The following is a 25397-nucleotide window of genomic DNA, read 5'->3' as shown; positions in this document are numbered from 1 at the left end:
AAACGACACTGATTTTTTTTTTCTTTCCCTGCAAATATCGCCAGATTTTAGGGTGAACTAAGAAACCGGTAGTTGATCTTGTTGTGTGTTTATTAATCTGACGTGATGGTTTCATCTCTTCTGTTTCTTTCCTTAAGCAGAATCTTTAAGGAGTTTACTTTAAAGTGATAGTTCAGGGTTTTTGTTTTACAGCTCACACTCTCAAACTGATCAAGTTAATTAAGGTTAAGGTTTACGATCGCTGATTTTTTCTCTGGGGTTTGGTGTAGGAGAGTGAGTGGTTTAGAACATGGCACTAACTTCAGTTTCCCAGGCAAAAAAACCAAAACACTGTCCAACAGTAACATATTCTTATTCTGGTATTGCAGACTTAACCTTATGTAGATTTTATTAGCTGTTTCTCAGCAGCAGGGGGCGCTCACAGCACAATCATTCAACTATGCTTCAAAAAAAACAAACAAACCCTGAACTGTCACTTTTAAGTTTCTCAACAGTCAATAATATTGCGTGTACTTTTCTTATCGAAGGCATCGTACGTATGTGTGTAATTCACGTGGTTTCACAGATGATTGTTTGTGTCTGGGCTTTTTTCGTTTGTAATGTAAAAAAAAAAAAGAACAAACATGTCGGAAAAGATTGAGAAATATTTTGTTGACGCGAAGAAACGGAGGCGAGACGTGATTTTTTGGTTTTGTTTTTTTAACCACGCTGTTTGCTCTCTCTCTCTCTCTCTCCACTCTCTTTGGTAGAGGCGACCGTTCTGTTGCAGTCGCTCCATAGAGAAAAAACCTAATCCAGACCTGTCTTTATTTCTTTCACCGGCCTCATATTCAAGGCACTGTACAGAATTATTAGATGTAAAATACCTGGACTTCGCACCTTAGCTTTGTAAACATTTATTTACCACTGGATGCCTTGTTTCTCTGTAGGAAAAAGAATCAAAAGAACGACACAGGTAGAACTTTGGCGAGTAATTTTAGTCTCTGAATCCGCTGGATATATATATGTGTAATTATGTATATTTAAACTATTCCAGGAATATGTTTCTTTATCCAGGATTTTAAAACTGCTTTTGTAACAGAGCAAACAAACTATAAATATTCTTTGAAATAATAATAAAAAAAAAAAAATAGAGGTGGTGTGAGTGTTTTTATGGCTGCATGTCTCCTCAACACAAATGTCTTTTTTCCTTTGTTTGGGCCATAAAATGGGTAAAAAAAGAAAGGAGGAGCAAAGAAAACCAGGAAATAAAACACACAAACTGGTTAATATTCATTGAATAATTGTTGCATCCGTAACCTTATGTACGTTAAAAACCTTTATATTTTTCATGTTTTTGTCAGTATAATGTAAAATCATGAAATATGTTATTGTTCATTCATTCTCATGCCATGACTTCCAATTTCTATGTTTTACTATTCATCGTAATTTTTAACCATTTTCTTTGTTTTGGCATTTCTTTAAAGTTCATAGTAATAGTAAAATGAAAGTGTTTTCATTTTAAATAACCAGTTAAAGTTTATCTTGAAAATTAATCATTTTTTTTATGGTCATGATGGATGATTGTTGGTTATAAAAATCAAACTCACTTCAGGTGGAAAAAAAGAAACCAACACATTGTTTAATGTGGCTGGGACATTTTTGGCACCTAAGGTGCAAAGAGTGAGAAAATGAATATGTTCTATACTATGGATTCGTTATCCCTCCAAAATATATCAAATTATATAGAAATGTATTGTATATTTTTCGCTTGTGTTAAATGGTATTTGAAGTGTAAAAATGTGGAGGGAAAAGAAGAAAGAAGGTGCTTAAAAATACATATGTAATGTTTAGTGTAGGGATGCAACTTTCTGCATTAATTATTTATTTGGTCCATAAAATGTCAAGAAAAGTAGAAAAATTTGCTTGTTTTTTCCAAAAACCCCAAAATGATGTTCTTGAATGTCTATTTTTCTCCACAAGTGACTTATTTACTATATATAGCAAAGAAAATCGAACATATTCACATTTAAGAAGCTGAAAATACTGAGAACTTGTCAAAACAATTCATTTAATCATCAGTTAATCTTTGTTTTAATCGTTTTAATAGCATATTTTCAGGGGTGGACATTTTTTGTACTTAAGGTGAGGATTGTTACTTTTTTATGTTGTCTGTTGTTAATTTCAATGTTCTATGTTTAATGTGGATCTTCAGAATCTGGACGTAGTCTCTGGAGGTTTTTGCTGTATTTTTTATTTAAGGTGCCTCAAGTCTTTTGAGTTTTGGACTCAAATGTTGTGCAGACACTGCGAATTCTGAAGCTCTGCGATGTCATTGAACGCATCACCACTTCAGGAGCCCTGCGTGTGATGATGATGATGATGGTGGTGGTGGTGGTGGTGGTGATGGAAGAAGAAGAAGAAGAGGAGGAGGAGGAGGGTCAGGACTCAGGAGGAGCAGCATCGCAGTTTGTGGACGGACTTCATCATCTGCTGCAGAGACAGAAGAGGACACTTCACTGCTGCTGCTGCTGCAATAGTCTTCATTATCTTCATCTTCTTCCTCCTCCTCCGGAGAAAAGCTGGAGCCGGCGCTTCACTGTCCGCTGCCGGACAAGCAGCTCCAGCTCCAGTGGAGCAACAGCGAGAGGCAACCTCCGCCCTGGACCGACGAACTGGCCGAGATGTCCCGACACATCTACACCAGACACGGGGCGGGAGAGGCGCTGCAGAAGCCCGTCTTCCAGGTAACGACACAACATTTACCACCAAAACAAATCCAATAACAAAAGAAAGAGAAGATCTCTTCTGTTCATCCTCATCATCATCATCATTATCATCATCCTCATCAGTCACTTTCTGACAGAATATAGAATGAGGATGAAATAGTGTTTAATTATTCAAACATTTCCTGATGGAGTTTCATTCTGATGATGAATGAGCTGAAGCAAAGGGGAAAAAATTACACTATTATTTCATTCTGAGGCGAATTAACGTCTTATTTAAGCCTTATTTTGAAATATATATATATATAGATTTAAATATCTTTTCTCACAGATTAGAAAGAAAAACAATATGTTGTTATTCACTTAGTGGCCACTTTATTAGGTACACTTGTCCAACTGCTTTTTAATGCAAAGATCTCCTCAGCAGTTATTAAATGCATTTAATCTTGTTAACGTGGAGAAGACGAGCTGCTGATGTAGAAACTCTTTGATTTTACTGATTATTGAGAATATATATGAATAAAAAATTATATTTTAAAAAGTCACTTAATACCAATAAAACACGTAAATGTCCTTTTTTATCATAGAAAAGACAATCATTTAAAATCTACTAACACAAAAGCAGCTTAAAAATCACCGTTACATCAGACCAGCGTTTCCCAAACTTTCTAGAACCTGACGGCAAACTTAAATCATGACAAGAGCAACAAACACCTGATATTATGATTGTGAATTGGAAAAGAGTTGTTTGTTCAATTCTCAATCTCAATTTTGTGCATGTTATTTGAAATGTAGAAAAATAAATACATTTGTATTTGAAGGTTGGGAAAAATTCTGGAAATGTGTTCGGGGACCCCAAAAAAAATTACCCGCGACCCATTTGTGGGTCCTCGACCCAGACTTTGAGAACCTCTGCGTTACAACCATGAACAATAAAAATTGTAGCGACTTATTTTCAATCTTTACACTTTAAGTTCTAGTTATTTTGAATTGCTAAAGAGATGCTTGTCAAATCAGTTAAATCTTGGTTTTATGCATGTTATTTTAAAGGTCGTAGAAGCAGGTCATTTGTGGGTCCCTGACCCAGACTTTAGACTTTAAAAGAGCTGGAGGAAGTGTCCAGAGAAAAAAAGTCAGATAAATATTGTGAAGGTACAATAATAACGGGGTCATAAATAAAGAAAATAAACTTTATTTGTGTTGGTTTTTGGTTTCACAGGCGAACAGAGGGACGTACTCCAGACGCAGTCGACTGAAGAGGTCTGACGGCAGCACCACCTCCACCAGCTTCATCCTCAGACAGGTGAGTCCACTCGTTAGAGAAACTAGCTTTGGAAAGCTAGTTTATAAACTAATTGAAAATGTAGCTTTGTAAAACTCGTTTTGTACAGTTAGCGTCGTAAAGCTAACCGTAAAACTAGCTTTGCAAAGCTAGCTAGGAGCTACAAACTGCTCCTGTGTCTGAAAATCCAACTCATCTCTTGGTATAAAAGGTTTGAGAGCCGCTGCTCTAGAGCTTTAAAAACACAACAAAACAACTTCTGATTCATCACAGATTTGGAATGAATTAAATCTCAATTTTGTGCATGTTCTTTCAAAAGGCACAGACATGAATTTTTGAATTTGAAGGTTGGGGAAATGTTTGGAGACCCCAAACCCATTTGTGGGTCCCCTTCCCAGACTTTGAGAACCTCTACGTTAGACCTTGAACAATGAAATTAGGCTGAAAAAGAGCTGGAGAAAGTGTACAGGGTAAAAAAAATGAGGATAAATATAGTGAAAGTGCAATAATAACAGGTTCAGAAATACAGGAAACAAGTGTTTCTGATCCTTTACGACTAAAACACAAAGTTTTCACTTCACTGTGTTTTCAGCGCAGAAGCGTTGCTGGAGTTTCCTGAATCAATGGCCTTGATTTTCTTTATTCTCTATTCTGTTGTATCAAAGTGGGACTGGAGTCCGCTCTGCTGCCACACACACTCATGTATTATTCATCCTTCTTCTCCACCTGTACCACTGTGAGAGGGTGAGTTCCCTCCTGTGATTCACGACACACTGGACTTTGACATCCAAGTGATAACAAGTTACCAAGGGAACCGAGAGGCCACAGAGTCCACGCACAGGCACAAGGACACTTTGTCATTGGCTACCTGCGTCCCACACACACACACGCGCACACATGTGTCCTCCCACAGTTTCCGCTCACACCGCGCGTCTCTCAGGAAATACACTAACGTCAAATCAAACTGAATCAGGTCGTAAATGGTTTCTCGAGCTGTCAAATCTAATCACCACAGGTGATTTATGACCACACCTGAGCTGCTGCTGCTGCCGCTGCATTCTTCTTCTTCCTCCTCTTCTTCTATGTAGGTCACACACAAATAGGACTAAATATAAATATGGTGATTTATTATCCTTGTCCTGGTGCCAGATGTTTATATTGTAATTTAAAAATATGTCTCTCTTAAGGGACGTTTGTAAAGCGCAGTCTGCCCGCACCAAACCCCAGAGGGAAAATCAGCCATTTTCACATCACAGCACACAGGAGGTGTCGATCCACTGCTGCCTCCATCACTAAGTTCAAATGTGTTTATTTTGTCACGTCTGTGTTTGAAAATCTTTGTTTCATTTTACCTCAGTGACACAAACTGACCACACGAGGCAGCAGTGGACCAGCAGCTCCTGTGTCGCCCAATGCTCCCCGGGAGCTAAAATCACTGATGTTCTCTATGGAGTTTGGTGCAGGAGAGTGAGAGGTTTCCAAACTTCAGTTTGAAGTCAAAAAGGCTGAGTCATGGTGAGAGAAACATGACTCATGACACGAGGCAATTGCATTTAGCTGTCTTTTATTTTTGTACAACACACCGTTGTTAAGCAAGTAGATTTTGGAACGATATTTTGGAATTGTAAGTACATTTTTTAATTTTAAGTAGATTTTTATATTTTAAGTAGATTTTGGAATGATAAGTAGAATTTGGAATTTTAAGTAGATTTTGGAATTTTAAGTAGATTTTGTAAGTTTAAGTAGATTTTGGAATCTTAAGGTACTCAAAAAACAACAACACATGCCCCTCTGATAGTTTTGCCTGTTTTCACATGAAGGAAGCAGCAAATAAATGTAACATGAAAAACAAAGAGAAGTTACTGACTGTAGCTTTAAACTCTTTCATGACTTTGTTATTTCAGTCACTTTACCGCAGAGTAATTGTGACCTGGTAAAGTCTGAAGTCACTCAGTAATCATGTGACTCACAGGAAGTAGAAAACAACAACAACAACATGAGGTGAAACAGACAGAAGAAGAAATGAAAGAAAACACCTCGTTGTTGTCGTCGTTGTCGTCGTTGTAACTCCTCCGCTGTGATCTGTGTCGTTGTCGTCATCAGGTGAGGAGGAGAGTGTGGGGGGGCCGGGCCGTCTTTTGTTTCCCCCCTCCACGTTTCCATAGCAACCGCTGCCCTTCATCGCTGCAGGTCAAACCCAGAAGGTTGATCAAACAGGAAATCTGCAGCTCCACTGTAAAAAAACAACAAAACACGTTTTTATTTCTCTGTCTCATCACTGCAGTTATTCTGCAGGATAAATGCACCAATCACACATTTATAGCTTTACATGATTCATTAGAGAATACCTTTAAATAAATGTTTAAATACATTTTACACGTTACAAATAAATAGATTTACATTTCCACACTAAACTAATAAAAGAACAATAATACACATTTAAAGGCATATGAAATATTAGCGTGGATTATGACATGGGTTGATTTTCAGTGATACAGTGAGTGTAATAAATATTTATACTTATATTCAAACTGTACATTGTTATTTCAAATGTACTTTGATTCTCTTAAATTAAAACAATTCAGATTTAGCTTCTTCAACAAAAACAACAACAGAAACCGGCGTCACTGCGACGTTTTAACGCGACAAAACACAACAAATATCGTGTTAATATTCATACATTTTATCACGTGACAATCTCATGGACCTGAAATGAAGAATGTTACATTTATTCACCTTTTTTCCTCTTTTTCTTTATCTTATCTCATTTTTTTCTTCTTCTTTGAACCATATTTTCTTTTCTTTTCTTTTTTTTAAAAACAACCTTTCCTGCAAAAACCGACTCAACTCATTTCCCTAAAACTCGGTTTAAATAAGAATTAAATTCTGAAAGTGGAAACAGGATTAGATTTTTCCTCACTGAAATAAAGACAATGATTTACAGTAGTTATGTACAGCAGTATTTGGGGGGTGGAGCTGCTGTAACACAGTTGGTCAGGAGAGGGCGCTGTTGTTCTTTCTTTTATAACAAAGACATGCAGCAGCAACAAATACAGTGTTCACTTGGATTTGATCCTCGTGTAAATTATTGTACATTTAACTGCTTTAAACCACATTTTTTGACACGTGCTGTTTTTTCTGTAGGAGGCCACGCCCACAATTTATATATTCTTTTATTTATGTTCCCTTTTATTCTTTTTTAGTTCTTCAAGTTATACAAAAATCATACACATGAAAACTATTTCATGGACACAAACGAAACTGAATGTTACAATAACATAACTGACATAAGCAAAACATTTTTACCATCTGTTGTAAAGTTACAGAAAACATGAATTAAAAAACTGTTACAAAATGTGATTTTTTACAAAATATGTGACAAAAACGTCACAATTAACAAACTATACGTCTTTATTTCCATTATAAATCTACAAAAGTCTAAACATTTATGAACTAAAAAAAATTGTAAAAAAAAAAAACAGGCCACTAACTGACGTAACAAAAATATCGTAATTAACCAAAACTTATATGAAAAATATTATTTTCGTACAAAAACAAGCCACTAATGTAAAAACAAATCTTATGCCAACAAATACTGGCCAAATATCATAATCGTGCTACATACGTAAGTACACATTTAGTTTTTTTGTGTGTAAACATTTCAAAGTAAAATAAGAAAATAATCAGGAGGTCCTGGAATGACCAGGAAGATGCAGTGCCCCCTTGTGGCACTTCAAAATAAATCACTGGGACTGTATGTTGTTGAACTAAACATTCACTGTGATCGAGTCATTGTGGGAGATTTTTTAGATTTAAAATCAAAGACCTGATCTCAGATCTCTGATCTGAGTCCACATCCCCCCTCCTCCTCATCCTCACCCACAGTCACTGTCTGACTGGAGCCTGCATCGGCCAATCAGCAGGCAGCGTGTCTCCTCTGTCATGGGCCGGCACTGAGTGACGAGATTGGCTGCTGTGAGGTGAAGCCTGCACAGCAGATGAGATGAAGCCAGCTCTGCTGCTGATGCTCTGCTGCTGATGCTCTGCTGCTGATGCTGCTCTGCTGCTGATGCTGCTCTGCTGCTGATGCTCTGCTGCTGATGCTGCTCTGCTGCTGATGCTGCTCTGCTGCTGATGCTCTGCTGCTGCTGATGCTCTGCTGCTGATGCTGCTCTGCTGCTGATGCTCTGCTGCTGATGCTGCTCTGCTGCTGATGCTGCTCTGCTGCTGATGCTCTGCTGCTGATGCTGCTCTGCTGCTGATGCTGCTCTGCTGCTGATGCTCTGCTGCTGCTGATGCTCTGCTGCTGATGCTGCTCTGCTGCTGATGCTCTGCTGCTGATGCTGCTCTGCTGCTGATGCTGCTCTGCTGCTGATGCTCTGCTGCTGATGCTCTGCTGCTGATGCTGATGCTCTGCCTCTGGAGACAAAGCAGTCTGACGCCTCCTCATGATGATGATGATGGGACCCAGTGCTCGCTCCACTCCAGGGCAATAGCTTCCACTTCAGCAGCAGCAGCACCAGCAGCAGCAGAATCAGGGAAACACAACACCACCACCACACCTTCTTCTTCTTCTTCTCCTCCTTCCTATTGTCCACCTGCTGCTCTGGAGCTTCTTCATGTGGGCAGAACCTGCTGCTGCTGCTGCTCCTCCTCTCTTTTTCTTCATCCATCCTCTCTGGAACATCTTGATCTGCTGCGTTTGAAGAGCAGCTCTGGGGAAACCCCCGCTCCTCCATGTACGATAACTTGTACCTGCATGGATTCGAAGACTCGGAGGCGGTGAGTGAGTGTGTGAGTGTGAGTGTGGTCTCCATGGAGACACTTTCTCCTGCATGTGTGTGTGTGTGTCTGCTCTGATCTGATCTTCTGCTCCTTCAAGCTCAGTTTATGAGCAGCATCTTCCTCCTTTGTAGCCTTCACACTTTATCATCATCATCATGACGATTTTCTGAAGAAAAAAGGCAGATAATGATCTCACACTGTGGTGTGACTCTGCTGCTGCTGCTGCTACTGCTGCTGCTGTGACGTCTTTAACGCCACAAGAGAAGAAAACACTCGCGTTCCCTCTGCCTCTGACCAGCGCTGCTGCACAAATTAATCTCCAAAAAAAGACCAATATTTGCAATATCCCAAAAAGAGAGACTGAGTATTTGATGGATGTAAAATGTGTGTTAGAAAAGATTTAGAGTGAAATTTACTCGCCCCAAAAATCGTGCTTTTCCTTTTCATTAAGAAAAATATATTTCGTTTTTGACAAAATCCCAAAAAATCCCTATATTTTGAAAGAATTTCCCCTAAAACAGACGTTTAGATTGTCTTCATATGAAAGCTTTAGCGGCCAATCTGCGAGTTTGACTTTTCAAGTAAATTTGTGTTTGGATGAAGAGAAAACCTCCGACACACCAGAATTGTGACGATAGGAAAGTTTCCTGTCATGAGAATCCTCAGCAACTTTGAGAAAATGTATATTTGTGCGACTGTTTTCTGAAAACTTTTGATTACAGAGAAAATAGATAAACTCCTTTCACCATAGCATTACAGAACGCTTGTAACATTACAAGGGAAATGTTTAAAAATGTCGTAATGTTACCAAAAAACCTTGTAAAGTTACTAAAACAATCTTACAAAAAATGTACAGAAACATAACTTACAGGACCAAAAACTGTTACTTAATGATGTTGTTGTTACAATGTTACAACAATTTTACTTACATTTTTTTTTACAAGATTTTGTAAAAATGCTAAAATTTAAAAAACAAAAACATCTTACTGATGTTACTGTACCCACAAAAGTGTATGTGAGCAGTGTTACGTTACGTGAACTGTAACTTGTTACAACAATTAATTAATTGTGTTACCAAACATTTTCACAAATATTGTAAAGTTATTGAAATATGTGACACAGTGTAATGATACAAAACCTTTTTACATATCGTCAAACCCCAAAAAATCGTTTAATATTTTATAAAAACCTGCAACTAAAGGAACAAAAATAATTGGTAAAACCAAAAAAAAATCCCACAAAGTTACAGTAACATGTTACACAATGTAATTTTACCTAACCATTTACAAAACTTATAAAAAATTTACAAAAACATGTTGCTGAATTTACAGAAACATTAGTTACAGGACAACACTTAACACATAATGTATAATAAGCCTTTTTAGTACTGTTACAACAATTCTACTTAAAAACATGTTTTTTTTACAAGATTTTGTGATGTTACCAAAAGATGCTAAAATGTTACCATTTTACTGTACTTACAAAAGTGTAACTGGGCGGTGTAACGTTACGTGAACCTGGTACTGCTGCACAACAATTGTGTTACAAATGATTGTTATAATGTTATTGACGTTACAAAAATGTCATGTAGGGCAGGAAAATTCTGCTGCCCTAAAAATCTAGCTTTTTTTTTTTTATGCATAAACGATATGTCCAGTTATGATCGTATCACATTGCAATATCTGTCCATCCACGTATGTTTTTATGATCGTATCGTAACAGTAAACTCTGCAGTTGACTGTACTGTTGATAAATGATCCCACACACACACACACACACACACTGTCTCTGTCACAGAGACGCAAATGTGATTATTGACGAGCAGCCATTGGATAAAAATGGGTCAAAGTGGCAGAGAAAAAATCAATAGATGTAGAAGCTGCTGCTTCTACAGTGTGAAGGAAGGAAGGAAGGAAGGAGGAGGAGGGAGGGAGGGAGGAAGAGAGGGAGGGAATCCCACTGAGCCAGAATCTGTTGGTGGAGTACACATGTAACTCCACCAATAAATCTTCATCATTTTGATACGTTTCTTCATGAAAATCCCAGATTGTGATTGATGTGTGAACGTGAGGACGTTTAAGGAAGTCACATGTCTTCTATTTGTGCTGATTTCCTTTGGTTGGATGGAAAACTGGGAAAAACTTGAGTGTCACCGGGCGACACGAGAACAAACAAACATATTTAACAATCTCCAGTGGCTTTAAGTGTGACAGAGATAATGGATTCCCGGTGGACATAGTGAAAATAGAGACACGACTGCTTTTAGACTTTTATCCCGTCCTCTGATAAGAGTGCAGGTCAGAGGACGAGGACAGATGGAGATGAGAGGACAGACAGACGACCAAGCTCTGGCGTCTGGACAGATAAGACACGAGTGTGACACGACAGAGTCAAGACTGGACACTTGACACTCGCAGATAATCACCACATAAACAACTCACTGTGTCTGTCTGTGTGTGTGTGTGTCTGTCTCTGTGTCTGTCTATGTGTGAGACTGTGGGAGATTAAATTAGTAAAATAAGGTTTTTGAACAGTTACTGTTTCCAACTTGTTCCAAATGCCATTTTTTGTTTTTGCACTTCACACAAACTAACGTTAGCAAGTCATACAAAGACAATTTCATATATGATTTAATGTTTAGTTGGACATTTTTTGGCCACACGTTTGTATAAATTGATCTATTAACTACCTCACTCACTCACTCACTCACTCACTGTGTGTGTCATTAAAATATGTAAAAAATGATATTTTTGAATCTTGGAATGGTTGCTGTTTCCAGCATTGGACATTTTCTGCCTCTTACAAACTTTCTTAATGAATGTACTCACTAACTAACTCACTAACTAACTAATTAACTAACTAACTCACTCACTAATCCACACACTAATAACGAGCTAGCTTCTTCCAACAATTATATTCATTTCCAGCAGGTTGTACACCTAGCGTTGTAATGCTTCCCTCCACAGTTTGAAGTTCTTTATCGCAGTCCAACTAAGTTTCTCTCTTTTTCAAAGCTAGCTAGTTAAATTCCTTGTTAGCTAACTGGCAAGCTAAATAAACAACACTTTAGCTAGCTAACCAACTAAGAAGCTAACCAACGAGCGATTTAGCCAGCAAGCTATCTTACTAAACAGCTTACTAACTAGCAAGCTAAATAAGACAATTGTTATAAATAACATACACGTTTTAATGATATTTTTAATTCTATCAGTTTTTACTTTATAACGTTAAAAAACATGCATAGAACAAATCCTGTTTTTCAGAAGCAGATCACTTTTTCAAAACTAGCTAGCTAACGATTTAGCTAGCTAACCAACTAACAAGCTAGCTACCTAAATAATAAAATATTCTTCTAATAAAATATATTATATATTTGTTATTATATTTTTCATTCTATTCAAATCCAATCTACAAAACATAACACAAGTTTTTGAAAAGAAAGAAAGATCTGAATTAATTTTTTATTATTGTGAGTAAATCAGGTGCTCATGTGTTTAGTGACACACACACACACACACACACACACACTTCTCCAGTTATAGATTTCATTTGTAATGAGGCAGTAAATAAGAGTTGTTTGTACGGTGTAAAGATGGAAAGACTCCCCGGGCTCTGGGTGGATCGTTAGCAGAGGAGCCTGGAAGCTGCGGACACTCGCATTAATCCTCACTGTTCACCCTCTCACACTCACTGAACGTCAAATCCTCTGCTGCACACACACTCACACATTTATTTTCATTGAATTATTGATATGCAATAGGACCTTCTCCCTCCCCCTTTCACTAGAAATCATGTGGTAAATGCTCCTGACGTTAGACTCACAGCAGCAGGACAACAACATGTCCATTTAAATACTTGACTTTGATTTACAAACTTTACAATTCTTTCATTTTTACCCAGAAATTTAACAGAAAAACAGAGCGCAAATCGCAGGAGACACCACGATGCGATATTATCATGATATTGCAAAATACCGATTTATTGTGATAAACTCACACAACAGCTCTATTGAGAGTGAGACTTTTTGCTGATTAGCATAAAAGAAAAAGAAAAAGAAAATTCAGTCCACTAGATGGTGCCATGTGCAGCAAAAAAATAATACGCTAAAAACATCGATGCATGCGACATAATATGGCATCACAGAATATTGCGATATTTTACTGTATCAATGTTTTGCCATGTTTATATTATACGTTTCATGTTCTTAATGAGAGAACAGACGTTATAAACACGATCGCCATCGTGGAATAAAAACACAACAACATCTGTTTCTGCTGAACGCGGGCGTTTGTCTGCAGAGGAAAGTGATGAGCGCGGCACAATTTTAAAAGCCATACATCATGTGTTAGTCATCATGTCAAACAAACCTTGGTAAGCATGTTTCCTCCTCCTCCTCCTCCTCCTGTGAGCTTTACACTGTGAGTGGATTTCATTCAATTTCATCCACACATGTTTTTAGCTTCACAGGCTAATTTAAAAAGTAAAACACGTAATATATACAGTATATGATGAAATTGAAGTGATACAACATTAAAAATACTATAAGAGCAGGTCATGGGTACAAGGCGGCTTGTAAGTGGAGGGTCCTCGGTTCAAATCTCAATAAGTCAGTGGCCTTTAGTGCTTTTAAGCAAAGTTCCCATTGCCCCCCCTTAAATAGATTGGGTTGATTGGACCCTCTGAGTTGAGCGTCATATTTTAGTGTAATCCTAGTCTCCTAGTTCATCCCAAAGCTTGGATTAATAATCTCTGCAAAACCCATTAGTTTAGGGGTAAATTCAGTAAAATAATAGCATAAAAACCTTTAAACAACGAGGACTCCAAATCTTTCCCTTTGTTTCACATTAAATGAAGTAAAAATTCTTTTGACAGAACATATTATGAACAACCTGAGAAAAATAAATACAATTTCAACAACATTTTATGCCTAAATTTACTATGTAAACAAATTTATCCTGAGGGCCAGATTTGACCCTCCAGAGGGCCGATTCAGGCCCACGAGCCGTACGTTTGACACCCCTAAGCCGTATGTTTGACACCCCTGCTCTAGAGTGAGAGAGAGAGAAGTCGAAAGAAAATAATCGCAATAAAGTAAAGTAAAGTAAAGTAAAAGTAGTAAAATTGCTGATTTTCTCTATGGGCTTTTGAATGGGGGGGGGGGCGAGATTCTATTTATTATTTATTACAAATGTTGTGATGCTATTCTATGCGTTTGTAAAGCCTTAATAAACAGGATGATTTTATATACTTTTATATATTTATATATAATAATGTGTTTTTCTTTATTTATAAAAGTATGTTTTTGTACTTGCTGTAACAAACAAAGCTCATCGTTCATGTTCTGCTCTTTAATGAAATGTTCACATGCGACAAATGAAGCGGATCATATGTAGCCTGTGTGTGTGTGTGTGTGTGTGTGTGTGTGTGTGTGTGTGTGTGTGTGTGTGTGTGTGTGTGTGGACACACACTGAGCCGTCATCTGCTCCACACACACGTTTGTGCTGAGGCCCAGGTTTTTTTTTTGTTTAGTTTTTTTCCCTCGATCGCGTTTGGCTGAATCTGCAGGACAAAGAAAAAGTGACGAGCAGAAACTGCTTCAGTCAGGAGTTTAATTTCCCTGGTGCTAATGAATAGATTCTGCTAAATTAACTGATTTAATTTGTGACCAAAAGTCAGACTCTGCTGAAGAACTTCACATATTACTGTAGAAAAAAAGGCAAAACACTGTTAAAACTTTTATTTTACTGTATAAATATGATAATGAAACTGGAAGTTTGTAAATCGCTCACTCTCCCGCACCAAACTCCATAGAGAGAATCAACAAGTAGACTTAATCAAGTGTAGATTTTATGAAGTGAGTGTTGGCCTTGTTTTCAGTGAGATCCTGGTCCAGGCTGGTTCACAGAAACTGTGGCATTCACTTTAAAGGCAGTGTTGTTGTGTGTGAGATCAGTGTCTACACACACACACACACAGACACACACACACGTGTACATACTCTATGTAACATGATCTCCTGAGCTCAGTGCCGTTATTTACTGACACAAGGACGACGCGACATCACCTGCCGCACTGTCAACATTACGTTATTGTGCTGTCAAAGGAACATGGATGTAGGTTTGTCTGACTGTTTGTGAAGCTGGCTCGTGTTTGTGTTTCACTGCAGGTTGTGGGGTGTGTCAGGTATATAAGTCATGTGATGTCTGACGGTAACAAAGGGCATAAAAAGCACCTTAAAAACTGGCAAATAATAAATTACATACAATGAAGAAAAGAAAAACCAAATTAAATATAAAATGACTCGTCATATGACTCGTCATATCCAACGAAATTTCATGTCATTTTGTTTATGCTAAAGCTTTCAAAAAGTGGAATTTTAATGTTAACTTTTGTCGTAGAGAAAATGTTTTGGTAACTTTTAATCATTAACGTGTCTAGAACACATGGACCGAGTTTGACACGGCTAGCTCAAACGTGCTCGGATGCGTTTGTTCAAATAAGTAGACAACCCCTTTTTTGTTTTTCCAAAATGGCCGACTTCTGGGTGGGCGGAGCCAATGGAAGTACATTGGAAATTTGTTTGGAATCATGAGAGCAACAAGTGTACCAAGTTTGGTTAAAATCGGAACGACTATGTGCGACTTAGACAAAAAATTAGAATTTAACACAATTTTGGCCACTTTTTCTTTCGTCAAAAAATTCCCAAAAAATGACTCAAGAAATTTCTGAGTAAGCCCGACACACACGCCAAATTTCGTCCCGATCCATCCACTTTTGTCTGACCATGACCCGACTTTTGGGGGCGCTATAGAGCCCCGGGGCTACAAACGGGGTTTGTGCCCTGTGCCACTATCACATTTTTCGCTACCCAACCTCCGTGACAAATTTCGGGCCCTAATACCTGTCAGTTTAAAGGGGTCCGTGTGAGAATAATCTGTATCATCTGTAGTAAATCTCAGTTTGGTTCACTGCATTATCTACACTATTATCTGTTTTTTTTTATATCCGTGTAAAAGATGAAAAATATGACACACAGAGACACGTTTGGACATGATGACAGATGGACGGAGACGCGGCGGCAAACAGATAGCTTCACAAATGACTGTGCACGGGCGGGTTAGTGACACCGCGGGGACGATGAATCATGAAGACGGTCGGTGTCAGCAGCAGCAGCGGTGTCATCATTCACTCCTTCATCTCATTGACTGCCCGGTGACAGGGTTCTGCAGCAGAGACTCATGTGTACACTTCACAGACACTCATGTGTACACTTCACAGACACTGTGACACTGTGACACTGTACCTGCTCGACGACGTTCGTGCTCATGTGGCGATTACTCAGCTGTAGAGGGAGGAAGTGATTTTCTGTCACCGAGCAGCAACGTCTCATTTTATCACACGCACTGAAAAAAGAGCAACAGAGTGTGTGTGTGTGTGTGTGTGACTGGAAAAACAGAGGAGGGGGAGTAAAACCTGAGGCTCACAGCCCACTTTTGGGCCCTCCATATAGGAGACAAGATAACGAACATGTCTTTCCTGACATGTCAACAAGTGATGCGGGTCCACTTCGCTCCCTGTTGGCATCCCATATTTTCAATTACAGGAAGTGTGGATAATGGTGGATCATGTGTATCTTTGATTTAAAGTTTAATCTCTGACATTTATTATTAATATTTTGACGTCCCTCTGTGTCCCTCTGTGTCTCTGTGTGTCTCTGTGTGTCCCTGTGCGTCCCTCTGCCACTCTCCAGGGCTCAGCTGATTCGTACACAAGCCGACCGTCAGACTCAGATGTGTCCCTGGAGGAGGAGAAGGAGGGCGGCCGGCAAGAGAAGGAGCAGCAGGCCACTGTTCAGCTCGAGAGGGCAAAGGTCAGTCAGTGTTTTGTTGTTTTTGTTCTTTTCAGGCTTACGGCAGCCATATCATCTAAATCAATGCTCATAAGAGGGTTAAACTGTGAAAAAATAAATGGTAGTGTGCCCTCCAGTGGCTAAGACTGGTCACTGCAGGTGTGGTTCACATGGGAGTGAGAGTCAAAGACGTGGAATGAACATCACAGGTGTGTTTAGGTAGAAAACGAGGTAAAAGATAAGAGAATCCTTTATTTTAGTCTCTCTCCCTGTTTTGTGTTTTCCAGACTAAAGCGGTGGCGTTTGCCGTGAGGACAAACGTCAGCTACTGTGGAGCGCTGGACGAGGACGTCCCTGTGGCCGGCACCGCCGTCTCCTTTGATGCCAAGGACTTCCTGCACATCAAAGAGGTGAGATTCAGTCTTTTCAAAGAGAGAAAAAGACGGAGAAGAAGACGAAGAACAACAACAACAACGACAACGTCTTCTTTATCAGATTATTCTATGTAGATTACAGGGTGAATATTGTTCTAAATTAGCAGTTGTTGTTCTAAAAATTAGATTTTCTCTTCTTTCACGTGTTGCTGTTATTTTTCTGTGCCTCTGTTTGATCTTCATGATCTTTCAGTTTCCTACTGAAGCCAACCTAGAAGTAAGAATATAGTGGATGACCACCAGGGGGCGAGGTCCATTTCAATGGAAGTTGATGGAAAAATGAGCTTTAACTTCTGACTTTTATTTACAAAATCAGTTTTAAATGTATTTTGCTCAAATCTAATGAGATTCTGTGACGTCATCAGTGGTTTTTTTATCTCATAATTTCGAGTTTTTATCTAAAAATTCGACCTTTTTTCTCATAATTTCGATATAATATTTATTCTTTTGTTTATTTCCTGAGTGCTGCAGAAGTCTGGTAGAAACCTTCAGAACATTCACAGAACTCATTCCTTCCTGTTTTTGTAGAAGTACAACAACGACTGGTGGATCGGCCGCCTGGTGAAGGAAGGCTGTGACATCGGCTTCATCCCGAGTCCTTTAAAGCTGGAGAACATCCGAGTGCAGCAGGAGCAGAAGAGAGGACGCTTCCCCGGGTGAGTGAAGATCTGGGCAGAGAACACTTGGATTAAATAAGATAACAGAGTGTTGGATGGAGGATGAAGGATGGAGGATGGAGGAGGGTTTTTGGGGGGGAAGTGTTGAAGAACAGATGGAGAGGAAGTCAGGTGGATGAAAGACGGAGGTGTGATGTTTGGTCCAAGCTCTCAGAGGTGTGACTGGTTCCAGGCCACAGATGGAGAAGTTCTGGCACGCTGTGCACTACGAGGTGCAATGCTGCCCCCTACAGTTTGAAGTTCTTAAAACGCAGATGGAAGTTGTCCTTCTGGACGTACGTTCTCCTCGTGTCTGCGTGGGTTTGTGAAGTCAAGGTTGTTCTTTCCTTCTTTCTTCTCTTCAACATCCTTTCAAAGCTCCTTCAAACACGGTTTCTCCATTCAAACGCACAGAAGAAGAAGAAGCTGCTGCTTTTCTGAAGGTTCCTCAGTCCACACTGTTTCTTTTGTGTCTATTCAGGCTGATTTAGTGAAAGTCTGGTGCTTTTTATGGCAGATTTCAAGCTGAAACTCTGAGTTCAATCAAATGAGCTTTGGATCGACGTGGAACAAATATTGTCTGGTTTCTCTGAGGCTACTGCTTCTCTTATGGTGTTCTCTCTCTCGGCGTTACAGCAGCACACACAGGCCTGGCATAGTTACTGCAGCGTTAAGAGTTGTTTCGGGGGATTTTTTTTGAAAACATGCCGTGTTTACGGACGAAAAAGGGGGAAAAGATCATATGAAGAAACTTCTGTTTTTGTGTATATAAGGCCTACGTTGCTATGGTGATGTAGCCAGGTTAAAAGAGCGCCACCCTCTGGTTTCATCTTCTCACACCTTCCTATGTCATCTCTGCAGTAATAAAGCTAGCGGGAATTCCTCCTCCAGTCTCGGGGAAATGGTGTCGGGAACGTTCAAGCCCAACCCCAACTCTGCAGGTTTGTCACGCGTCACAGTGATGTTCATTAATCTGTGGTCTGCTCTGTGTGTGAGTGGGATTGACTGTATTTAAAGCATCTAAAGATAATCTCAGGTGAGGACGCAGCACGTGCTCACTCAGACTTTTCTCGGTTTCTTTCAGGAAAGCAGAAGCAGAAAGTGGTGAGTGTGATAAATCACATTTGTCTTCTGGGTCAAAAATAACTTGGAACTATTTTAACTCCTGCTATTAATCAAAGTCGTGGAGGCCACAGTTTATAAAAGATACGGTGTTATGCAATGAGATACAATGTAATATGATACAAAATTAGATAATAAAATTACAATAAAAAATGATACAATATGATACGACACGATACAGTTTTATGCGATAAGCTATGGTACAATACGATAAGATACTTTACGATACAATACAATACGTTGCGATACGATACTTTACGATACAATTCAATACAATACGATACTTTACGATACAATACGATATTTTGTGCTACAGTACAATATGATACTTTACGATACAATATGATACGATACAATAGGATACCATACTTTACCATACAGTGTTATGCGATAAAATATAGTACGATACGATCCAATAAAACACTGTTGTGTGATATATGTGGTAAAATACAATGTGATAAAATACAGTGCAGTATAAAAATGATTCAATACAAAACCGTGTGATATGATACAATATTTGTTACGTCATACTGCAGTAAAAACACAAACGACACATAAGATAAATATCGCACTAAAACACAGTAAAAATCACGTAGTCTTGCTCTGTTGTAACTTAAACTGTACATAGAACATCATTAAGTTTAAATGTCACTAAAGTTATGTTTATGAGGTTTTTGGAGGCGGAGACTTCAGGATACATGTATGTACAGTATGTATATATTATATATAAATGTTTTTTTATCCCTGCAGACTGAACACGTCCCTCCCTACGACGTGGTTCCCTCCATGAGGCCGGTCGTCCTGGTGGGTCCGTCTCTGAAAGGTTATGAGGTGAGACATGAGACAAACTCACACTACAAATCATTATTATTATTATAGTTATTATTATTATTATTATTGTTCTCATTATTATTATTATTATTATTATTGGCCGCGCTGACTCATGCCTTCATCAGTTACTACTGGAGCCTCAGGACAAACATTAAAAGAGGAGGAGGTGGGAGTCAGTTGTCATGGAATCACAGCCCTTGCCTCCCCGTTCTGGCGTTGCCATGGTAACACCCTTCTGGGTAAACTGCTCCAGTCTGGAGATGTGAAGCCCTGTTTGAAATTAGAATCAGAGAATAATTTGCACCACACCAAAGCTTTTTAGAAGGAGATAAAAAAAAAGCCTGATCTACACACGCTCCTCTTCCCCTTCTTCTTCATCTTCCCCTTCTTCTTCTCGTCCTCATCATGTCCGTCCTCCTTGCAGGTGACGGACATGATGCAGAAAGCACTCTTCGACTTCCTGAAGCACAAGTTTGATGGGAGGTAAGCAGCGTCTGAGTTTTTATGCTGAGGAGATGATTGACGTGCATTTATGACGTGTTTATGTTTGTCGCAGGATCTCCATCACCAGGGTCACCGCTGACATATCGCTGGCCAAGAGGTCAGTACTGAACAACCCCAGTAAGAGGGCCATCATTGAGAGATCCAACACGCGCTCCAGCCTCGGTAAATGGCGTGCATGTCTCTCCTCTGTGTCATTTTATCAAAACGATCATTAAATCTCGTGTTCGTCGCTGTTCGTTGTCGTCTTGTCCGTCGCAGCGGAGGTGCAGAGCGAGATCGAGAGGATCTTTGAGCTGGCCCGGTCTCTGCAGCTGGTGGTGCTGGACGCAGACACCATCAACCATCCTGCACAGCTCATCAAGACCTCGTTAGCCCCCATTATCGTCCACGTCAAAGTGTCCTCACCAAAGGTAAGGTCCAAGGTCACGTCTCACTGAATACTGATCCCTGTGCCACGGAACAAGCTCAGGGAAAACACGGTGGAGACTGGAGACGATCAAAAATCCTCTCCAGCTTATCCGTGCGCCATCATCACAACATGTTCACAGCTTTGCCTTATTGTGAAAGAGCCTCTTTTAACAGGAAACTGAAGTTTGCGTCACTTTCTCAAAACCACTCGCTCTCCTGCATCAAACTCCACTGAAAAAAACATCAATTTTAACCCCACAGAACACAGGAGCTGCTGCTCCACTGCTGACACGTGTGGTGAGTTTGTGATTTTATGCACAGAAGTCACAGAAGAACACTTTGAACTTAACTGATGGAGGCAGCAGTGGATCAACAGCTCCTGTGAGCTGTGATGTAAAATCACTGATTTCCTCTATGAGGTTTGGTGTGGGAGAGTGAGCGCTTTACAAAGCGACACAAGCTTTAGTTTACAGGCGGAAAAACATGTTCTTAAGTCTGTGTTCACTTGTGATCGTGTAGATTTTTCTGTTTTTAAGTGTCAAAGCTTCAGTTTCTACCTTGGTATGAAATATGTCCAACGTAGATTAAGTTTTATTTGAATTTTATGTAAATTACAAAGTGTAAAGTTGGAAAAACGACAGTCAGCGTGTCATTACGAGCTTGATTTTGATTCTCAGGATGTGATGTTGTGAGAGTCTTTGTCATGCGTGTGTGAGTGGAGACGCTGATCACGAGGCCTGTCTGGCCTGAGTCAGTCTTTGATCCATCTTCATGTTTTCTTCCCTCAGGTTCTGCAGCGGCTGATCAAATCCAGAGGGAAATCTCAGAGCAAACACTTGAATGTGCAGCTCGTTGCTGCTGAGAAACTGTCACAGTGTCCTTCTGTGAGTAGAACTCACTTTTACAACTTTTAAAGGTCCAGCGTCTAACATTTTTAGCAAGAAACTGAATGTACCACCATATAAGTATGTTTTATAAGTAACATTCACCTCGGAATAGTTCTACTTTAGGAAAGGACATGTTTTGCACCTCGAAAGCAGACACGTTCCAGTTATAGTCGGAAGTCGAAATGTTGCATTTTCTACTCAAAATGTCGGATTTTCTATGGAAATATCGAATTTTTTACTGGAAAAATGTTGGTATTGCTACTCGAAATACTCAAAATGGGTGGATTTCTACTCAGATGTTGGATTTTCTACTTGAAAAGTCAGATTTTCGACTCGATTGTTTACGTTTTTATCTGATGACTCAACTGATCATCAGTGACCAACTCAGAGGTGATGTCACTCCCTGCTCTGATGTCAGAATTCAGATTTTCTAAGCAAATAAAGAAGGAGAATAAAGAACGCATGGGAAAGGGAGGAGCGAGCTGAGGAGAAAAGTTTCACACATCAACCATGAATGTGGAAAAGTTTGTGGAAAGTGAACAGATGCAGCGTCACGTTCACCTGTCTGTCTCCCTGTCCAACCTCAGGAGATGTTTGACATCATTCTGGACGAGAACCAGCTGGAAGACGCCTGCGAACATCTGGCAGAGTATCTGGAGGCGTACTGGCGCGCCACGCACACGTCACTCAGCCCGCCGCTCAACCCGCTGCTCGGGCGCAATCTGGGCTCCACCGCGCTGTCTCCGTATCCTGCCGCCATTCAGGTGCACAGGCTTACGTCTTACAAGTAAAAGTATTCTCAGTGGTACGGCCTGTCGTCTTTCAACTGTAAAGGTTGTGGGTTCAATTCCTGGCTCTGCTAAGTCGATATGTGTCCTTGGGCAAAGACACTTAACCCCGTGTTGCAGCGAGTGAGTGAGTGACTGGGTGAGTGAGTGAATGGGTGAAAACTGTCGTTTAAAGCAGCTCATCAAGACTAGAAAAGCTCTGTATAAATACAGACCATAATACCAACTCTTCTTCTTCTGATTTTATTCGTTGGAAGAAGAGTTGACACCATTCAATGTTTACTGACGTTGAGTAGAAGCTGAAACTTCATTCAAAAAGAGAGTCGCCCCCTGGTGGCTATTTAATATATTCTTACTTTCTGGTTGGCTTCAGGGGGAAACTGGGAGACTATTTTCCATTTTCCATCTACAGTATGTCGGATTTTCTATTTGAAAAGTCAGATTTTCTTCTCGAAAAGTCAGATTTTCTATTTGAAAAGTCAGATTTTCTATTTGAAAAGTCAGATTTTCTTCTCGAAAAGTCAGATTTTCTATTTGAAATTATCGGATTTTTTATTTGGAAAGTCGGATTTTCTATTTGAAATGTCGGATTTTTTATTTGGAAAGTCGGATTTTCTATTTGAAATGTCGGCTTTTCTATAGAAAAGTCCGATTTTTTATTTGAAATGTCGGATTTTTTATTTGGAAAGTCGGATTTTCTATTTGAAATGTCGGCTTTTCTATAGAAAAGTCTGATTTTCTACTCGAAAAGTCGGATTTTCTATTTGAAATGTCGGCTTTTCTATAGAAAAGAAGAATCTCCTGGTCAAAGAATCTCCTGGTCAAACTCTACTGATAGAATCTGAACATGTCTCTCATTCTCTCAGGCCCAGAGAAACCGGAACAGCAACCACACGACCACCGACCACACGCCCGTGGAGCGCCGCAGCTTGATGCCGGCCGACGAGAACTACCACAATGAGCGCGCGCGCAAGAACCGCAACCGCCTGTCGTCGGGCTCACAGCACAGCCGGGACCACTCGCCTCTGGTGGAGGAGGACTACCAGGACCCGTACCAGGACCCGTACCAGGACTCTTACAAGCCGCACCGCAACCGAGGATCGCCGGGCGGCTTCAGCCAGGAATCCAGGCACCGGCTCTGAGCACGACGATCTCCACTGACTCTGTGAAACTGTTCTCACATCTGGACTCTTGACCACCTCGTATCCATGTGTAGTTCCTCATACTCCTGCCAAACTACACACATTTGAACCCTCAAAAGACTCCGTCGATGTGAACAAGGGGACGCGAATGTAGCACAAGGGTTTGTGAGTGCACGAGGTCGTGTGTGTGAGGTAGTGTTACTGTAGCATGCAGGCGGGGCTCGCGCCAGGCGTCAGGAGCCTCTGGAGCCTCTGGAGCCTCTGGAGCCTGACTGCACGCACCCAGAAGCCGGAGTAGAAGCAGAATAGAAGCCACTGTCCCCTTTGGTGTGCGTGTTATTATTATTATTATTATTATTATTATTATTATTAATAATATCGTGAAAGAGTTTTACAGATTTGCTTTAAAGTGACATTGACAATGGCCGGCGTCCCTCTTGGTGTCCTCTGCAGGAACTCCCCCCCCGCGCGTGCATTCACCTGCATCCTTTCTTTGTCATTTTTCAGTATAAATACATGAAAATCACGCATTTCAAAGCTCCAAAGCTCAGGAACGAGACGTAATCCAGACGGAGGAGTGTTGTGTTGTGTGCTGGCGACAGATGTAGCGTTTATGTTCTCACCCGTCTGACGGGGGATCTGTTTAAAAACTGGTTAAAAAGATGTCAATATTTGAGTCGTTATGAACTACTGAAGTGAGAGTTCAGGGTTCGTTTGTTTGAATTGTGATTGTATGAGGTACAAACAGCCACTCCCCAGAGGGAACACACACAAAAAAGCTGATTTTAGAATAAGTTGCATGTAATTCGTGGCCTTTGCATACAAGAAAAGACGTTGTTTATCATTAAGTAAAAATGCTAAATCCCTGAAGTTCATGTAAAAGTCTTTTCTAAGGCTACAAAAAAAGATTAAACTCATATAAACACATACCTATGATTAGTAGCTTCAAACTATACCAAAACTATTCAAATCTACTTCTACTTGAGTCTTCAACACCTTAAAAAATGTGTTCTTACAGGTAAACCGCACGCTCGCTCTCTTACACCAAATCCCATAGAGAAAATGAGTGTTTTTAGCTCATAGGTACACAGTAGCTGTCGGTCTACGTCTGCCACCTTTAATAAGTTTGTGTCACGGAGGTAAATCTGAACAAAGTTTATTAAACGCCGAAATTCACTCAACAACACGTTTCAACATCTGACAGAGGCAGCCGTGGATGGACAACTCCTGTGTGCAGTGATGTCAAAAACGTTGCTTTTCTCTATGGGGTTTGGTGCAGCGAGTTAATGGTTTACAAAGAGAGACACAAACATGAGTTTATGGTCATAATAGGTTGTCTAATAATGAGATAAAGCAGTGATTATATTCTTAGTTTATCTTAGACCTATTTTTGTGAAGATTTGATGAGGTGAGGGCCTTTTGTTTTGTTTCAGAACCTCATAAAACAACTCTTCAAAAAACCTGAACTGCCCCTTTAATATCAGGAGCTCACAAGAACAATGGAAGTGGATTTTATGGAATGACTTGCTTTAAACTGAGGGCTTCCATTTGTAAATAACAGTCAAATGAATGATCTGAGAAAGGTTAGTTATTCCTCCATTCTTAGAATTTCATAGAATCAGTGATAAACGATCAGAAAAAAGCACTTGGCAGAACTTTGCTGCGTTTTTTTTAAATCAGACAAAGTAACTGTCGTGTCCTTGTGTGTCTCGTAATTTAATATTTTGCTCTAATAATATTTATTTTCTTTTTTTTAACTCGTGCTCTTCTCTGCCACATACTACAGTAGCTTTTGTTGTCAGAGATGTTGAAAAACTGCCTGTGAGAGAATGAAGTCTGTGTGCATTTTAAAAAACAAATAAACTGCCCTTATGCTGTTGTATTGATATTTGATATTTGTTGTTCTTTGTTTTTGTTTTTTATTTGTTCATATGTGTTGATATTTTTCTTAAAAGGTGAAGAATTTGGTTCATATGAGCAAGAAAATAATGAAAAATCATATAT

The 25397-nt window shown here is 39.7% G+C and overlaps 1 protein-coding gene across 4 annotated transcripts; it reads left to right on the top strand.

The window, feature by feature from the left end:
- The first annotated feature begins 2119 nt into the window (after window positions 1-2119).
- Window positions 2120-25281, top strand: cacnb4a (calcium channel, voltage-dependent, beta 4a subunit). 4 transcript variants are annotated; one of them, XM_058623435.1, is made up of 14 exons: window positions 2120-2726; window positions 3925-4008; window positions 16523-16642; window positions 16909-17031; window positions 17584-17711; window positions 18573-18652; window positions 18796-18815; window positions 19584-19664; window positions 20089-20147; window positions 20221-20330; window positions 20427-20578; window positions 21365-21460; window positions 22051-22227; window positions 23118-25281. In XM_058623435.1, the coding sequence occupies exons 1-14, from the start codon at window positions 2664-2666 to the stop codon at window positions 23391-23393; spliced, it is 1569 nt and encodes a 522-aa protein (XP_058479418.1). In that variant the 5' UTR covers window positions 2120-2663; the 3' UTR covers window positions 23394-25281. The 4 variants fall into 4 exon arrangements, with proteins under 4 accessions (XP_058479418.1, XP_058479419.1, XP_058479422.1 ...); XM_058623436.1 differs by lacking the exons at window positions 2120-2726; window positions 3925-4008 and adding an exon at window positions 8339-8769; XM_058623439.1 differs by lacking the exons at window positions 2120-2726; window positions 3925-4008; window positions 16523-16642; window positions 16909-17031 and adding an exon at window positions 17071-17138.
- Window positions 25282-25397: the final 116 nt, after the last annotated feature.

This window comes from Solea solea, chromosome 2 (genome assembly GCF_958295425.1).
Source record: "Solea solea chromosome 2, fSolSol10.1, whole genome shotgun sequence".
Classification (NCBI taxonomy): domain Eukaryota; kingdom Metazoa; phylum Chordata; class Actinopteri; order Pleuronectiformes; family Soleidae; genus Solea; species Solea solea.
The sequence above is the reverse complement of the archived record's forward strand: the minus strand, read 5'-3'. Positions and strand labels throughout refer to the sequence as shown.

Excerpts from the sequence above, each read along its gene's own strand:
- cacnb4a (XM_058623435.1), top strand. The coding sequence starts at position 2,664 with ATGTCCCGACACATCTACACCAGACACGGGGCGGGAGAGGCGCTGCAG. Across the intron at positions 2,727-3,924 it reads TGCAGAAGCCCGTCTTCCAG|GCGAACAGAGGGACGTACTC; the intron begins GTAACGACACAA and ends TTGGTTTCACAG. Across the intron at positions 18,653-18,795 it reads GCCCAACCCCAACTCTGCAG|GAAAGCAGAAGCAGAAAGTG; the intron begins GTTTGTCACGCG and ends GGTTTCTTTCAG.